Source organism: Panthera leo, chromosome E2 (assembly GCF_018350215.1).
Source record: "Panthera leo isolate Ple1 chromosome E2, P.leo_Ple1_pat1.1, whole genome shotgun sequence".
Classification (NCBI taxonomy): domain Eukaryota; kingdom Metazoa; phylum Chordata; class Mammalia; order Carnivora; family Felidae; genus Panthera; species Panthera leo.
In genome coordinates, this window is record NC_056693.1 from 8,754,764 (window position 1) to 8,768,977 (window position 14,214).

The following is a 14,214-nucleotide window of genomic DNA, read 5'->3' on the forward strand; positions in this document are numbered from 1 at the left end:
GGCAGAGAGAGAGAAGGAGAGAGAATCCCAAGCAAGCTGTGCACTGTCAATGCGAGACCAACGTGGGGCTCCATCTCACAAACCATAAGATCGTGACCTGAGCCAAAATCAAGAGTCCCACACTTAACTGAGTGAGCCGCCCAGGTGTCCCTTTCCCTATTTTATTGATTTCCGCCCTTGTGTTTATTATTTCCTTGCTTCTACTTTTCCCAGGTTTAGATTTGCTATTCTGGGTCTAGGGGTTTGTTCATTTAATTTTTCTGAAAGATTTTACTCTTAAGTAATCTCTACACCCAACGTGGGGTTCAAACTCACAACCTGGAAATCAGGAGCCCAAGGTTCTACTGACTGAGCCAGCCAGGGGCCCCTCTAAGTTTTGTTTGTTTGTTTTTCTCAATTGGAGCCTTAAACTCTTGATATTCAGTGTTTCTTCTTTTTTTTTCAAAAACTTTTTTTAATGTTTATTTATTTATTTTTGAGAGAGAGAGAGATAGAGAGCGAGCAGGGGAGCAGCAGAGAGAGAGAGGGAGACAGAATCCCAAGCAGGCTCCGTGCCATCAGCACAGAGCCCGATGTGGGGCCCGAACCCACAAACCATGAGATCATGACCTGAGCTGAAACCAAGAGTTGGATGCTTAACCAACTGAGCCACCCAGGTGCCCCTCTTCTTTTTTCGATTTATGCATTTTAAAGCTACAAATTTCCCTCTAGATACTGCTTTAGCTGCATCCCCAAAGTGCTGATATGTGATATGTTTTTTATCATGCAGTTGAAAATGTTTCCTGGCTTCTTTGACCCATGGGTTATTTACAGACTACAACTCCTGCAATGATATGGATGAATCTCACAGAAATAATATTATCACAAGCCAGACTGCAAAACGTACAGATGGTGGAATCTATTCACAGGAAGCATAAACAGGGTCAGAACCGTTCCACGCCCTAAGGGCAGGACCGGGGTGACCCTCGGGTGCAGGAGGGAGAAGGCTTCTGGGGGCCAGTAATTTCTTGATCTGGGTGCAGGCTGCCCACGCGGGGTCAGTGTAAAACCTCCCCCCGAGCCATCCACTCTTGTGTAGCTTACATTTCGAGATAAAGATTTTTCAAAACAGAGCAAATAATGGGACAAGACGCTTGACCAGAGGTAATTCCTCGGTCCCTCAATCCCCAAACCTCAACCAGACTGGACCGCTGGGATCGGGAGCCTCGGGCCGCTGTCCCGAGTGGAAACAGCCACTCACCTCCCACGCCCGTCTTCTGCTGGGCGACATAGGACTCGAAGCGCAAGCGGAAGCGGTTCTCGCCGCCCAGGCGGCCATGGGTGCCGTCATCCACCAAAAAGAAGGCCGAGTAGTTGTAATCGAGCGGAAATTGGACCCCGTCGTCCGGCTCACCGCGCCACGGATACCTCGCAGGGAATGAGCCCTGGGGGGAGGGGGGGGGGTGGCGGGGGGCGAGGGGCCAGACCAGAGCGTTTCTCCCTCAGGACCAGGAGGACAGACACCAGCCCCTCCCCCCTCAGACCCAGGATTCCCAGCCCCCTCCTCTTCCAAGATTCTGGGTCCCACCTTGGGGTTGGTGAGGAGCTCTCTATTCCGAACCACACCCCAGGGGGCCACGCCCATGGCCACCACCTTGGTGCCCCCGGTGCTGGCTGTCTGGTGGTCTCGAACAGCCACACCAACGTGCCGGCCAATGCCCCTGTGCAGCCCCCCGGTGACAATCCAGGCCCCTACAGGGAGACACGGAGAGGGATGGTGAGGTCCAGAGACACAGGTGTGGAGAGACAGAGAGAGTGAGACAAAAACCCATGCAGAGCCGCGGGGAGACCGCATGCCAGCGATGGGCAGCGGCCACCCAGCCTCAGTCACCTGTGCTCTGGGCAGCCCGCACCAGCCCGCGTCGCAGCAGGTCCTGCAGCCAGGTCTGGAGGACGCGGCCCCCTGACCCCCCCAACACTGACACCACCAGGTTCGGGGCCCGGAAGCCCCACGTGCGCGTGACCAGATTGTAAACTGTAGCTGGATCCGTGCGGTCAGAGAGCCGGAGGAACTGCGGACACACAGGAGGAGGGGACATGGGGAAAGGGGCAGAGACAGAGGAGGGGACAGAAACCCAGAGAGAAAGGCACAGAAACAGAGAAAGGGACAGAGACCCAGAGAACAGAGATGGGGGGGGGGGGGGGAGTGGAGAGGGACAGAGACCCAGAGAGAGGGAGGATGATTTAGAAAAGACAGACAGGGGTGGAGGGAGAGAGATCCAGGGAGAAGCGAAGACAGGGATGGGAAAGGGGGAGACACAGCGTTCAGCTGCGGCACCCCCAGACTCTAACTCTGAGAACCCCCGAGGCATGCAGCTTCCGCTCCCGGACCCCAGCCCCGCCCAGACAGGCAAGCCTCACATTGCTGGCCTTGCGGCCTGCGCCCAGGAAATCTAGGTCCCCGTAGGCATCCGTCGGCTTCTCTGTGGTGTGCAAGTCACTGTCCCACACGGTCACCACGGCTGCCCCAAATGCATCCTCCACAGCCACGGACGGGTGGACACTCCGGGGACGCCCGCACTGGCACAAGTTTCCTCTGGGGAGGAGGGGGATGGGGGACCATGAACCCCAGGGGTGTCCCCCGGGACTCTTATTAAAGTTTCCTGCAGAAGAGCCCCACGGTCCATGCTGACCCTGAGGCGGAAGAACAGCCAGAGCCACTTGCCCACCAGACAGAAGCCGCAGTGGTTCAAGCACAGGGTCCCACCCTCACAGCTACCTGCAGGGAGAAGGGCAAGCGGCCATCAGTAGAAGGAAAATTCAGAGCGATCCAGAGAGCACCTGGGGGGGGGGGGGGGGTAGGGAAGGCAGCTGCGTGGCTTTGGGCTTCACCTCTCTGAGCCCACGTTTCCTCCTCAAATCAAAAGACGACGGTAACACAGCCTCCTCCGTGGAATTATGAGGCGTCAGGGAAACAACACAGCGTTTTCTGAAATGAGGGCTGCCTACCAGACTCAGGCCGAGAAACCGCTCCACGGGACCCGCCACACAGAGCTTTAAATAACCTCGAATGACACAGCGAGAAAGTCATTTCTTTTCCAGTGCTCCTGATTCCCGTCGAGGAGAGAGGCTTAAGCTGGGCGCTAGAAGATCTTTAACGCCTAACCCTTTGTTACATTTTTTTTTTTCTAAGCTTATTTATTTATTTAAGTGATCTCTACACCCAGCGTGGAGGTCGAACGCACCACGGGGAGATCAAGAGGCCCACATTCCACTGACTGACCCAGCCAGGCACCCCATTACTCTTTTTTTCCCCCTTTATATTTATTTTTTTGAACTCACTCTGGTGTTTATTGGCTGTGACCCATCACTCTTTTTTTTTTTTTTTTTTTTTTTCCTTAACAGAGAAGCCGGCCTCTGGCTCCAAAAATTGGGCTGGCAACAGTATCCAGTTAGAAGGTAAATACTTTTTTTTTTTTTTGCTTTTCATTGTAATCGTCTCTTCCTGCTTGTTTCTTTCTCTTTGTGGCAAATGGAAGTTTTTCCATTTATGGTAATCATGGATGAAGCTTTTTGCTTTAAATGAGCAAGTGATTGGCACCTGCCTTTTAAAGAGCAAGCGACATGGGTTTGGCGAATGAGGGATTTGCTTGAAAATGTATCCAGGGGCGCCTGAGTGGCTCAGTCGGTTGAGCGTCCAACTTCGGCTCAGGTCCCTATCTCGCCGCCCGTGAGTTCAAGCCCCGTGTCCGGCTCTGTGCTGACAGCTCAGAGCCTGGAGCCTGCATCAGATTCTGTGTCTCCCTCTCTCTCTGCCCCTCCTCTGCTCGTGCTCTATCTCTCAAAAATAAATAAACAACAAAAAAAAAAAAAAAAAAAGAAAGAAAGAAAAGAAAAGAAAAGAAAATGTATCTAAATATCTTTGGTCCCTGACTCCAGAAGAGACCCGCATTTACCTAAGTGGAGCCAGCCTCGACTTAAGGACCAATCCACACATAAAAGAATGGCCATCAATCCACACAGGATAAACAATACACTCAGCCCAACTCCTGGCACAGAAAACTACAGTGAAGGACACATCCTTCTTCATTTCTGAGTCTACCTTCAGGGACCCGGCATGCCTCAGTTTACCCTCTTGATCCTTTCACCTATTTCAACCCCACCCCTGGACCCCCTCATTACCGTCCATCTACTTCCCACTAGCCCTGTAGGCAAAACTCCTTCATGGAATGTTCCAGAACCTCAGCCGTCTAATACAGTAGACCATAGCCGCATGTGGCTCTTTACACCTTTTTAAAATAATTGTTTTAAGTTTATTTATTTATATATATTTTTGGAGTGGGGGAGACAGCACAAGTGGGGCAGGGGCAGAGAGAGAGGGAGACAGAGAATCCCAAGCAGGACCTGTATTATCGGCGCAGGGCCGGACATGGGGCTTGAACTCACGAGCTGTGACATTATGACCTGAACCGAAATCAGCGGTCCTACACTTAACCGACTGGTGGCTCTTTACATTTAAATAAATTAAAATTAAATACAATTAAAAATTCAGCTCTGGCCACGTTTCAGGTGCTCAGGAACCACATGTGGCCAGTGGCTGCCATATTGGATATGGATTCGGAACACTGCCCCCGTTGCAGAAAGTTCTGGTGAGCAGAACTGGCAGACTCCCTCTCTGCACTTCTCACCTCCTACCTTTCTTCCTCTGTGAAGTCACCAGAGCTGAAACTGTTCCTGATAACATCAGCAATTACCGACATGTCCCCAAATACAATGGCCCCTATTCAGGTCTCAGGTGACTATCATGAAATAGCACTGGTCACTGCTAAAAGGCTCTGAGTCTAAAAAACACTTTCCTTTCCTTGGCAGGGAACCCCTCCTTCCCTCGCTGCCTTGTCCCGGCATCATTCGTGGCCTTCGCGCTCTCTCTCTCTCTCTCTCTCTCTGCGCCTCCCAGAACCCTGGGCCACATGGCTTCCCAACCTGGGTCTCAAACTCGATGCCCCCAGAGGCCAAGGAAGGAACGCAAGGGAAAGAAGCAGGAGGTGGAAAGCCTGTGAATGTGCTAGCAACTGGGGTGGCCTGAGGTGGCATGTTTGTTTTCAGGTGTTCAGAGACAGGTTTTCAAAAATACTCTTCCACGCGGGGCACCTGGGGGGCTCAGGCGGTTAAGCCTGCGACTCTTGATTTTGCCTCAGGTCATGATCTCACAATTCGTGGGTTCGAGCCCCCTGTCAGGCTCCGAGCCTGCTTGGGATTCTCTGTCTCCCTCTCCCTCGGCCCCTCTCCCACTCTTTCTCTCTAAAAAAAAAAAAAATACTCTTCCGTGAAAAAAAAACCAAAAACGAACAAAAAAAACCAAGTCTCAGAATTATCAGCACAGCCCCTCCTCCTCCTGGATTCTCCATCTCAGGGACAATCCCACTGTCTCCCAGGTCCCAGACCAGAGGTCCAGGAGCCATCGTCCCCCTTCTCACTCGCCTCTTGCTCCTGAAATCCATCGGTCCCCAATCTCCTGCCCCTGTCCCAGCCCTGTGTCCCCACAGCTCTGGCCTGGCTCAGGCCTCTTCTGGTCCCACCCAGACCCTAGCCCAGCCTCTTCCGGGCCTTCCAGAACTCCTATTCAACCTGACACAAGTCCCAGCGGGGCTTTCCACACCCAGAGCTGACCCCGCCCCTCCCACAGCACCCCAGCACCCCCGGGGCCAAGGTCCCCGCCGGTGAGGCCCAGAGCCGTCCGGCCCCACCCTCCGCCACAGAGCCCTCCTGCACCTTGAACTTCGCTCCATTCTCCAGCCATACCGCACACGCTGCACACCCCATACCTGGAACCACCTTCACCCCCCACCCCACCTCTTCTCTCTATACTGCCTTCAACTGTCAAACTCCAACTCATCCTTCAAATGCCACTCCCTTGGCTCCTCCTCATCCACTAGCCACCAGTGACACCCTGTGTCCCCTCCCCAGCCTTAGCCAGACTCTCCTCGGGGCTCCCGCAGGGCCAGCTGCAGTCTTGCCGAGTTCCTGTCTCCGTGCCTTCCGGTCCTCTTCCCACCAGCCCAGAGGTTCCGAAACTGCCTTGGCCACACTCCCCATCAGCAGAAAGGTTTAGAGCACTCACCCCCCAGTAATGTAGATCTGTTTATTTATACATGATCGCAAGCCACACTGCGCTAATGTGTTCACAGCACACGCAACGTTAGGAATGCTGACATTTCCCACGCCCCGAAGATTGTCTTGAAAACAACCACAGGCCAGAACCCAATGGAAAGACCGTCACTGAAAGCCGGGAGCTCCTCAAGGGAGGCAAACACCCCACGGGACTCACGCGAGTGGCCCCGCGCACGGAGCCCGCGCACGGGGCCCGCGCACGGTGGTGACTGCTATCTTCCAGGGGGGATGGCAGGCCTTTTCCAGCGCAAACCGTGTGCTGGGCGCTGTTCCAGAAACATCACGAGCATTTACTTGTTTAAATCCTCACAATATATGCTCCACTCAGGAGGCGGCCTGTCTGTCTGTCCAGGTGACAGATGAGGCCCAGAGAGGTGAAATGATTTACCCAAAGCCACACAGCACCAATCCCAGGTGACATTTGAACCCTGGCAGGGCCCGTGCTCCCGATAATTGTGCTCCCTTGGGAGCACTGAATGAAGGCTTCTCGGATGGACGGATGGATGAATGAATGAATGAATGAATGAAACAGAAACAGCCAAAGGAGAAAGTGAGGCAAGGAGACACAAAGAGGAGACGCAGGGAAGGAAAGAAACAGAACCAAGCCCTGGGGGCTTTAACACTGACTCCGACCAGGCAAGGGAAGTTGGAAGCGTCCACAGGGACCCAAACCCTCCCCCGAGGGAGAGCGCCACCGGGAACGCCCTTGGGAGTGTCCGCAATGACATAAGGGGGTGGGGGGGTAGGTGAGTGGGGTCGGTGGGCCGGGACGCTCCGGGAACGCTCCGGGGATGCTCTGGGCTCGGTCCCTGGGGCGAGTTCCTCACCCCGAGTCTGTGGGGTCAACGATGAATGTCGTGCACGTCTTCTTCTTGAAGATCTTGGGGATCCAGCCCTAGGGACAGGAACAAGAGGTGGGAGGGCTCCAGTTCAGTCCTATAGGACCCGGAGTCGCCCACCACCCCGCACCCTACCCAGGGACCCAGCAGTCCGGGACCCCAGCGCCTTCCTCCCCCAGCCTCCCTCGTATTTGTCCCCAAGGACCCAGGAGTCCGGAGCCCCCCCCAGCGACCCCCACGACCCTCTCCTTTGTCTGACCCAAGAATCTGGGTCTCCAGCGCCCTCCTCTCCGGGAACCAGGAGGCTAAGCCTCCGGCTCCCTGTTCATTCAGACCCGGGAGTCCGGCCGCTGTACCTGCTCCTTCTCCGGACCCACCATGCTGCCGCAGCCGCCGCAACCTATCCGGCTGCCTACATTCCGTCCGGGCCAACCCTGACTCCAGACCCGCCCAGGACCAACCGGATCCGCCACTTCCCAGCTCAGCCCGGGGCGTTGCAGGATCTGGGGGGCGGTGCAGGATCTGGGGGGCGGGAAGTCTTGTGGACGCGTAGAGCGAGAGGCGGGGCAAAGGGCCCGACGGGCCGGCCAGGAGGAGACGCACAGGGGGACAGAGGCTCGGAGAGAGGGGGACAGAAATTCAGAGAAGGGGAGAACAAAAACCCAGAGTAGGGGGGAGGGGCCAGAGAACCGAGACAGGGGACCAGAGACCAGAGAGAGGGGACAAGGATCCAGAGAAGGAAGGACAGAGAGTCAGAGCCAGGGGAAGAGGGAACCAGAGAGAGGGGGACAGGGACCCAAGAGGGAATGCCAGAGATAGAGAAGGGGTAAATTAATCCATGGGTGGAGGGCACTGACATTTAGGTGGGAGGAAGAGAATCAGAAAGGGGGTGAACAGAGATGGGGGGGCGGGTACGCTGACTCAGGGAGAGACAGAGAGAGAGACCAAGAGTTGGGTGGAGAGCAGAGGTTCAGAGTGACAGGAAGACAGAATCCTGGGGTGGAGGAGCGGGGACCCTCAGAAACTGAATGACAGGAATGAGAGCGGGAGACCCATAAGGAGGGATGGGGACCCAAAAAGCCAGGGCAGTAGTGGCATGGTGAGGAACGGGAGATAATGACACATAGATAAGCAGGGCCACGTGTCCCCTGCCGGCTCTGACAAGGACAGCTGCGGCCTCGCTGGGTAACCTGAACCCCCACCCCCTTGCTGTATTTATAGCCCTGGCCTGGCCTGGCCTCCTGCCCTTGGCTCTCAGTTCCAGGGACAGGAGGTCACAGGTGCGTGTGTTGGGGCCAATTGTCTCCACCCGTGTCCAGGGCCTCCGTGTCGTCATCCATTCTCTCCACAAAGGATCCCATTCTGGCCAGAAGCTCCCCCCAGTCTAACCCCCGGTCTTCCACGGGAGGGGTCTCTCCTCTCAGATGCGTCCCTTCTGCCCTCCTCCCCCCTGCCTCAGGCTCCCGCAACTTGGCCCACTAAAATTCTATCCATTACCTTTGCAGCTGCCATACGTGAACTTGTTGGCAGTCCAAAGTCAAGTCCTTGGCCCCCATTCCTGGCCAAGGAGAGACCCCTTCACCCACCCCTTCCCCAGCTGGGAGGAAGAACAGGAGGGGAGGGGCAGGCGGGGACTGACCCAGAATAACTCAGGGCCGAAAGTAAATTTAGCCACAGAGAGGGGAGGAGAGAGACCCTATTGGCTGGAACTAGGGAGGGAGGGCCCGAGAGGGGGGTTAGGGGGCTCCTGAGACTGCCTCAGAGGGGTGTCCAGCAGTGAGGGCTGGAGGAAGGCAGAGACGGAGAGAGACACGGCGAAGGAAAGACACAGACAGAAAGAACGAGAAGGACCCCAAAAGGGACAAGGACCCCAGAACTCATCCACAAAGCCACAGCAGCAGCTGGAGCCAGCCCTGGGCAACGCTCTGCTGCCTGTCTGTCCCCATGGGCCAACGTGGGCCACGGGTGCACACTTCTCTCCTCTGGGCCGCCCTGGCCAGCCTGCTCCTCCCCCCTGCCATGACCCAGCAGCTGAGAGGGGCTGGGCCAGGCCCCAGCAACTGGAACAACAATGCAGGAGTCGTGGGGCCCTCGGAGGACGTGTCAGGTGAGTTTGGCCACCCCATCCACAGCCACGGAGGCCATGGAGATGAGAAGGAGGATGTTTCTACAGAGAGAGAGTATCAATTCCGGAGCCACAGAGGCCACGGAGAAGAGGACGAAGATGTCTCCGGGGAATACAGTCACGGACTCCGAGACCACAGGTACCGAGACCACGAGGTCAGAGAGGAGGATGTCCCTGATGAGGGAGTCTTCACAAAGCATGCTCGGCAAGCCCGTGGGCACAGAGGTCATGAGAATGAAGATGTGGACGATTCAGCCGAGCATGGGCACCACTTCCCCAGCCACAGAAGCCACAGCCATGAGGACGAGGACGAGGGTGAGGTTGTGTCCAGCAAGCATCACCATCATGTCATCAGGCATGTACATGGAGGCCACGGAGAGGAGGAGGATGAAGACGAGGAGGAAGGGGTTGTCTCCACGGAGTACGGACACCAGGCCCACAGGCACAGGGGCCACGGGAAGGAAGAGGATGAGGATGCTTCAGATGAGCATCCCCATCACGTCCCCAGCCACCATGGACGCCGAGGCCACGGAGAAGAAGATGACGACGATGTCGATGATGATGATGATGTCGTCTCCACTGAGTACGGACACCGCACCCACAGGCACCAAAGCCACGGGAAAGAAGAGGATGAAGACGTCTCAGAAGAACATCCCCATCATGTCCCCAGCCATGGACACCGAGGCCACGGAGAAGAAAATGACGATGATGTTGATGATGATGATGAAGATGTCATCTCCACTGAGTACGGACACCACACCCACAGGCATCACAGCCACGGGAAGGAAGAAGATGAAGACGTCTCAGAAGAACATCCCCATCATGTCTCCAGCCACGGACACCGAGGCCACGGAGAAGAAGATGACGATGATGTTGATGATGATGATGAAGATGTCATCTCCACTGAGTACGAACACCACACCCACAGGCATCACAGCCACGGGAAGGAAGAGGATGAAGACATCTCAGAAGAACATCCCCATCATGTCCTCAGCCACGGACACCGAGGCCACGGAGAAGAAGATGACGACGATGTTGATGATGATGATGACGATGTCATCTCCACTGAGTACGGACACCACACCCACAGGCATCACAGCCACGGGAAGGAAGAGGATGAAGACATCTCAGATGAACACCATCATCATATCCCCAGCCACAGACACCGAGGCCACAGAGAAGAAGATGAGGAAGAGGATATGTCCACTGAGTATGGACACCAGGCCCACAGGCACCGAGGCCATGGAGACAAAGAAGATGAGGAAGAGGATGTGTCCACTGAACACTGGCACCAGAGTCCCAGACATACTCACAGCCTTGGAGAGGAGGAGGAGGAGGAGGAGGAGGAAGAGGAGATCACAGTCAAATTCAGCCACCACGTTGCAAGCTCCCAACCCCAAGGCCACAGGAGCACTGAGGAAGAGGATTTTCCAGATGAATATAAATCAGCGGTCCCAGACCATCACCACCATGAGGTCCCCAAGGAGGAAGACGCGGACGTCTCTGACAAGCTTGGCCACCAGGCTCCCAGCCACAGGCAACAAGGCCACCAAGATGAAGGAATTGGCCATAGAGGACCCATCAAAGATGAGATTAGCCCCCAGCCCCCAGCACACATGGGGATCAAGGATAGAAGCCATTTGAGGGAGAGAGATTCTAAGGAGGAAGAGGAGAAGGAAGAGGGCCACAGCTCCCATGAAGAAGATGATGAAAGTTCAGAACAGGGAGAGGAGCACACCTGCCATGGCAGCCTGGACCAGAAGGATGAAGAAGATGAGGAGGAAGGTCACGGCCTCAGCCTGAGTCAGGAGGAGGAGGAGGAGGAGGAGGAGGAGAGGAGGGAAGGGAAGGCTGAGGTTCAGGCCCCTCTGAGCCAAGACCACCAAGAGGAGGAAGAGGAGGAGGAGGGACTGGAGGAAGATGAGCTCCCCTTCACCATCATCCCTAACCCACTGGCCAGGAGGGAGGTGGCTGGAGGTGGCTCCAGTGAGGAGGAAAGCGGTGAGGACACTGGTAAGTGATCTGGCCAGGTGGGGGCAGGGAGGAACAGAGTCAGCTGGCTTCACCGCTGCTCTCCTGTCCCCACAGGCCTGCAGGGCGACCAGGAGTACGGGAACTACCAGCCGGGGTCCCTGTGTGGCTACTGCTCTTTCTGCAATGTGAGTCCCCAGCCCAGGTCCAATCCAGGCTGTCCCTGGAATTCGTCCCTGGGCTCTAAGGTGGTGCCTTGGGACTGCTCTGAGCAAAGGAGGGGCAGGGGCAGGGGCAGTGCCAGACCCAGACACTTCTGGGGCCATGTAGGGGACAGACTGGAGGCCAGGAGCTGGGGAGGAGGCTGGGGCATTGGTCTAGGAAAAAGAGAGTGAGGTCTGAGCTGTACCTGCAGATATGGGGACAGAGGGGAGGGTCTGTAGGGTGGAAGGGGCAGGTGGAATGGGGCTGGGGACTGGCAGGCTGTAAGGAGAATAGGGAGTAGGGACGAAGAAAACACCCGCACGTCTAGCCCACAGTGACAGAGGGATGTGGTGTCGCCCTGCAACAGGGGAAGCAAGGGGGAAGGAAAGTGGGTTGGAGGAAGATGCTGAGCGGGGGAGGGGGGCGGGGGGCAGAAGTAATGAACCGTCAGGAGTTGGGGACCTGTCCAGGGGGCAGGGTGGAGGACTGGCGGGTGGCTCCCAAACGGGGTTAGGGTTTCCTTCTAAACCGGAATCCTCCCGTCCCCAGAGATGTACTGAATGTGAGAATTGTCACTGTGACGAGGAGAACATGGGAGAGCACTGCGACCAGTGCCAGGTGACACCTTCCCCGGACCCAGGTTCCACCAAGTCCCAGGATGCCCGGGAACCCCCTGGGCACCCACAGTCCCAAATCCTAGCCTCTGTCCGCAAACGGACCCAACCCCCTACCCCTGCTGCCGCCTCAACTCCACACTCCATTCCGCCTCTGACCTTAACCTCTGCCTCAGGCCCCTGTACGGCACCCGCCCCCAACCTGGCTCCGCCCCTGATCTCGTCTTAAACTTCTCTCTCCCCATCCCCGCCCCCAGCACTGCCAGTTCTGCTACCTCTGCCCGCTGGTTTGCGAAACGGTCTGCACTCCAGGTGAGCGCGGGCGAAGCCCGGCGTGGCAAACTCCGTGGAGGCGGAGCCAAACCCCGCAGGCGGGCCCGGGAGGTTTGGGGCGGGGCCAGGCGCGGAGGCGTGGCCAAAGCTGCGGGTGGAGCGGGGCGCGCGCGGAGGGGCGGGACCTGGGCCGAGGGAGGGTTTGGGACTGATGCTGAGGCCCAGTAGGGAAGGGGTAGAGGCTTCAAGGGTGGGCCTAGAAACGAATGGGCGGGGCCAAAGCAGGTAGACTTGGAAGGACCCGGGCTCCTGGAGAATGGGAACGCCCAGAGCCAGGAGGAAGGAGCAGGACCTTGAAAGGAGTCCCAATAGAAGGAATTCAATTGAGGGAAGGAATTAGGGAAAAGGGGGCGGAGCTAGGCGTGATTCCGGATTCGGTGAATAAGTGGCCCCCTAATTTCACCCGTGGGGTACCCCTCAAGCCTCTTCTCTTTTCTCCCGCAGGAAGCTACGTCGACTATTTCTCCTCCTCCCTGTACCAGTAAGTGTGGGGGAGGGGGAAAGGGGGGACAATTTAAGGGCCCTGTTTAGAAAGGCACTGACCCCTGAGTTATGGACTACCCTGGGACTCCATTTCCCTGTCGGTAAAATGGGCAGATTAGCGACCTCTAGCTAAGTGCCTGGGGTGAGCTTTGAACACTTCCGGCTGTCTAACCCCTGCACCCCCCTCGCCAGAGCCCTGGCGGACATGCTGGAAACTCCGGAACCCTGACCCGGCGGCGCGGCTGCGGCGCAGACGCACCTCCCTCGCCCTCCAACCCCTGCCCAATAGCCATATTTATTGAATTGAATATGAATAAACATGTTCCCCGAAGCCTCATTGTCAGGCGTGGGGTCTGGATTCTCAGGGCACCAGGGAGCGCGCGGGTGGGCACTGGGGACTGAGGAGTCTGAGGCCACTCCCTGTGGCCTCCTGGGTTCTTGAGGAGGTTGGTTCCCTAAGGTCCTGGCAAATAAATCAGTCCACACGGGAGCTTTTTGAAACAGTTCTCTTTACCCGTGATCACTGAGTGACGCCTGGGGCAGGGAGGCCGACCAAGAGTCTCGGGCGAGGGCTCCCCCACCTTCCTCCCTCCCCCCACGCCACGTCGCCCAGTGGCATCGTGGAAAGAGGATTCTCCCATGCAAACCCCGGAGCCGGAGGGGAACCGGGAGCGCAGTTCTGCAACCCCTACCCCCGGGGCACGGACACGGCCACAGCACGGGGGGCGGAGGGGCCCCGGGGACACGAGACACTGGGGAGGAAGAGGGGACTCCGCCCGCAGCTGACCCCAGGCACCGGCGACCTGACCCGGCGGGGCGGGGATGAGTGGCACGTGGGGCGAGGCTTGTAGCAGCGAGTCCCCCCTCCCCTCCTTTCGGACGAAGAAGGAAGACTTGGGCCCCGCGACGGGGGAGGAAAAAGGGGAGCGGGCAGCCTCTCCTAGCATGCGGCCCGGGAGGGAAGCCCCGCTCCCTTCCCGCGGGGAAAGGGCCCCCATCTCCCATCGGAAACTGATCAATAAATTACAAAGTAGAGAAAAGGGAGGCGGAAGTTTGGGGCGGGATTTCTTCCCGCCCTCTTCTTTCCCCCTCTCAGTCCAGTTCGTGTGGTTTGGTCCAGGCCCAGTCCTTTTGAGAGGCGGGGACGCGCACTCCCCGCTTGTCTGTACAGATGGTCCGGTCCGCGGCGCGAGCTCCCCCGCCCGCTCTCCCCGGCGAGACCATACTCTGGGCAGGAGGGGGAACAGCCCAGCCTCTGGAAGATTCTTCCGTCCGAGGGAGGTCACCTGCATTGACGCCGGGGCAGTACGTGGAGCAGTGAAGATCCATTGTGCCGCCCCGGACCCCCAAGATCGCCCTGTACAGTCCTCACCTGGAGGCCTACACTAGCAGGAATAGGTCCGGACCGAAACGCCGTCTGCCCGGGAACTCCCAGAAGTCTGGCCTGGAAGGAGAGCAGGGGGTGTGTTCAGTCTGGTGCGCGTGTCAACCACAC

At 57.2% G+C, this 14,214-nt stretch overlaps 2 protein-coding genes across 3 annotated transcripts in view; one reads left to right on the top strand and one right to left on the bottom strand.

Moving 5' to 3' along the window:
• TRPM4 (transient receptor potential cation channel subfamily M member 4) overlaps positions 1-14,214 on the bottom strand; it is a 45,846-nt gene that overhangs the window by 31,269 nt on the left and 363 nt on the right. The window contains exons 2-7 of one of the 2 annotated variants that reach the window (XM_042918955.1): positions 14,092-14,163; positions 6,978-7,045; positions 2,401-2,575; positions 1,871-2,051; positions 1,568-1,731; positions 1,241-1,424 (exon numbers count right to left, since the gene is read on the bottom strand). In XM_042918955.1, coding sequence (XP_042774889.1) covers positions 1,241-1,424; positions 1,568-1,731; positions 1,871-2,051; positions 2,401-2,575; positions 6,978-7,045; positions 14,092-14,163 — 844 coding nt within the window. Of the gene's footprint in view, positions 1-1,240; positions 1,425-1,567; positions 1,732-1,870; positions 2,052-2,400; positions 2,576-6,977; positions 7,046-7,345; positions 7,469-14,091; positions 14,164-14,214 lie in introns of those variants that run through there. The other variant, XM_042918956.1, reaches the window with a different exon arrangement.
• Positions 8,713-13,469, top strand: HRC (histidine rich calcium binding protein). Its single transcript, XM_042918957.1, has 6 exons — positions 8,713-11,127; positions 11,203-11,273; positions 11,839-11,907; positions 12,161-12,215; positions 12,681-12,717; positions 12,912-13,469. Exons 1-6 carry the CDS (start codon positions 8,934-8,936, stop codon positions 12,946-12,948), a joined length of 2,463 nt encoding a protein of 820 aa, XP_042774891.1. The 5' UTR covers positions 8,713-8,933; the 3' UTR covers positions 12,949-13,469.

Bases quoted from the DNA above. Each gene is read 5' to 3' on its own strand.
- HRC (XM_042918957.1), top strand. From the start codon at position 8,934: ATGGGCCAACGTGGGCCACGGGTGCACACTTCTCTCCTCTGGGCCGCC. The intron at 11,908-12,160 runs GTGACACCTTCC...CCCCGCCCCCAG, and splicing joins AGCACTGCGACCAGTGCCAG to CACTGCCAGTTCTGCTACCT. The intron at 12,718-12,911 runs GTAAGTGTGGGG...CCCCCTCGCCAG, and splicing joins TTCTCCTCCTCCCTGTACCA to AGCCCTGGCGGACATGCTGG.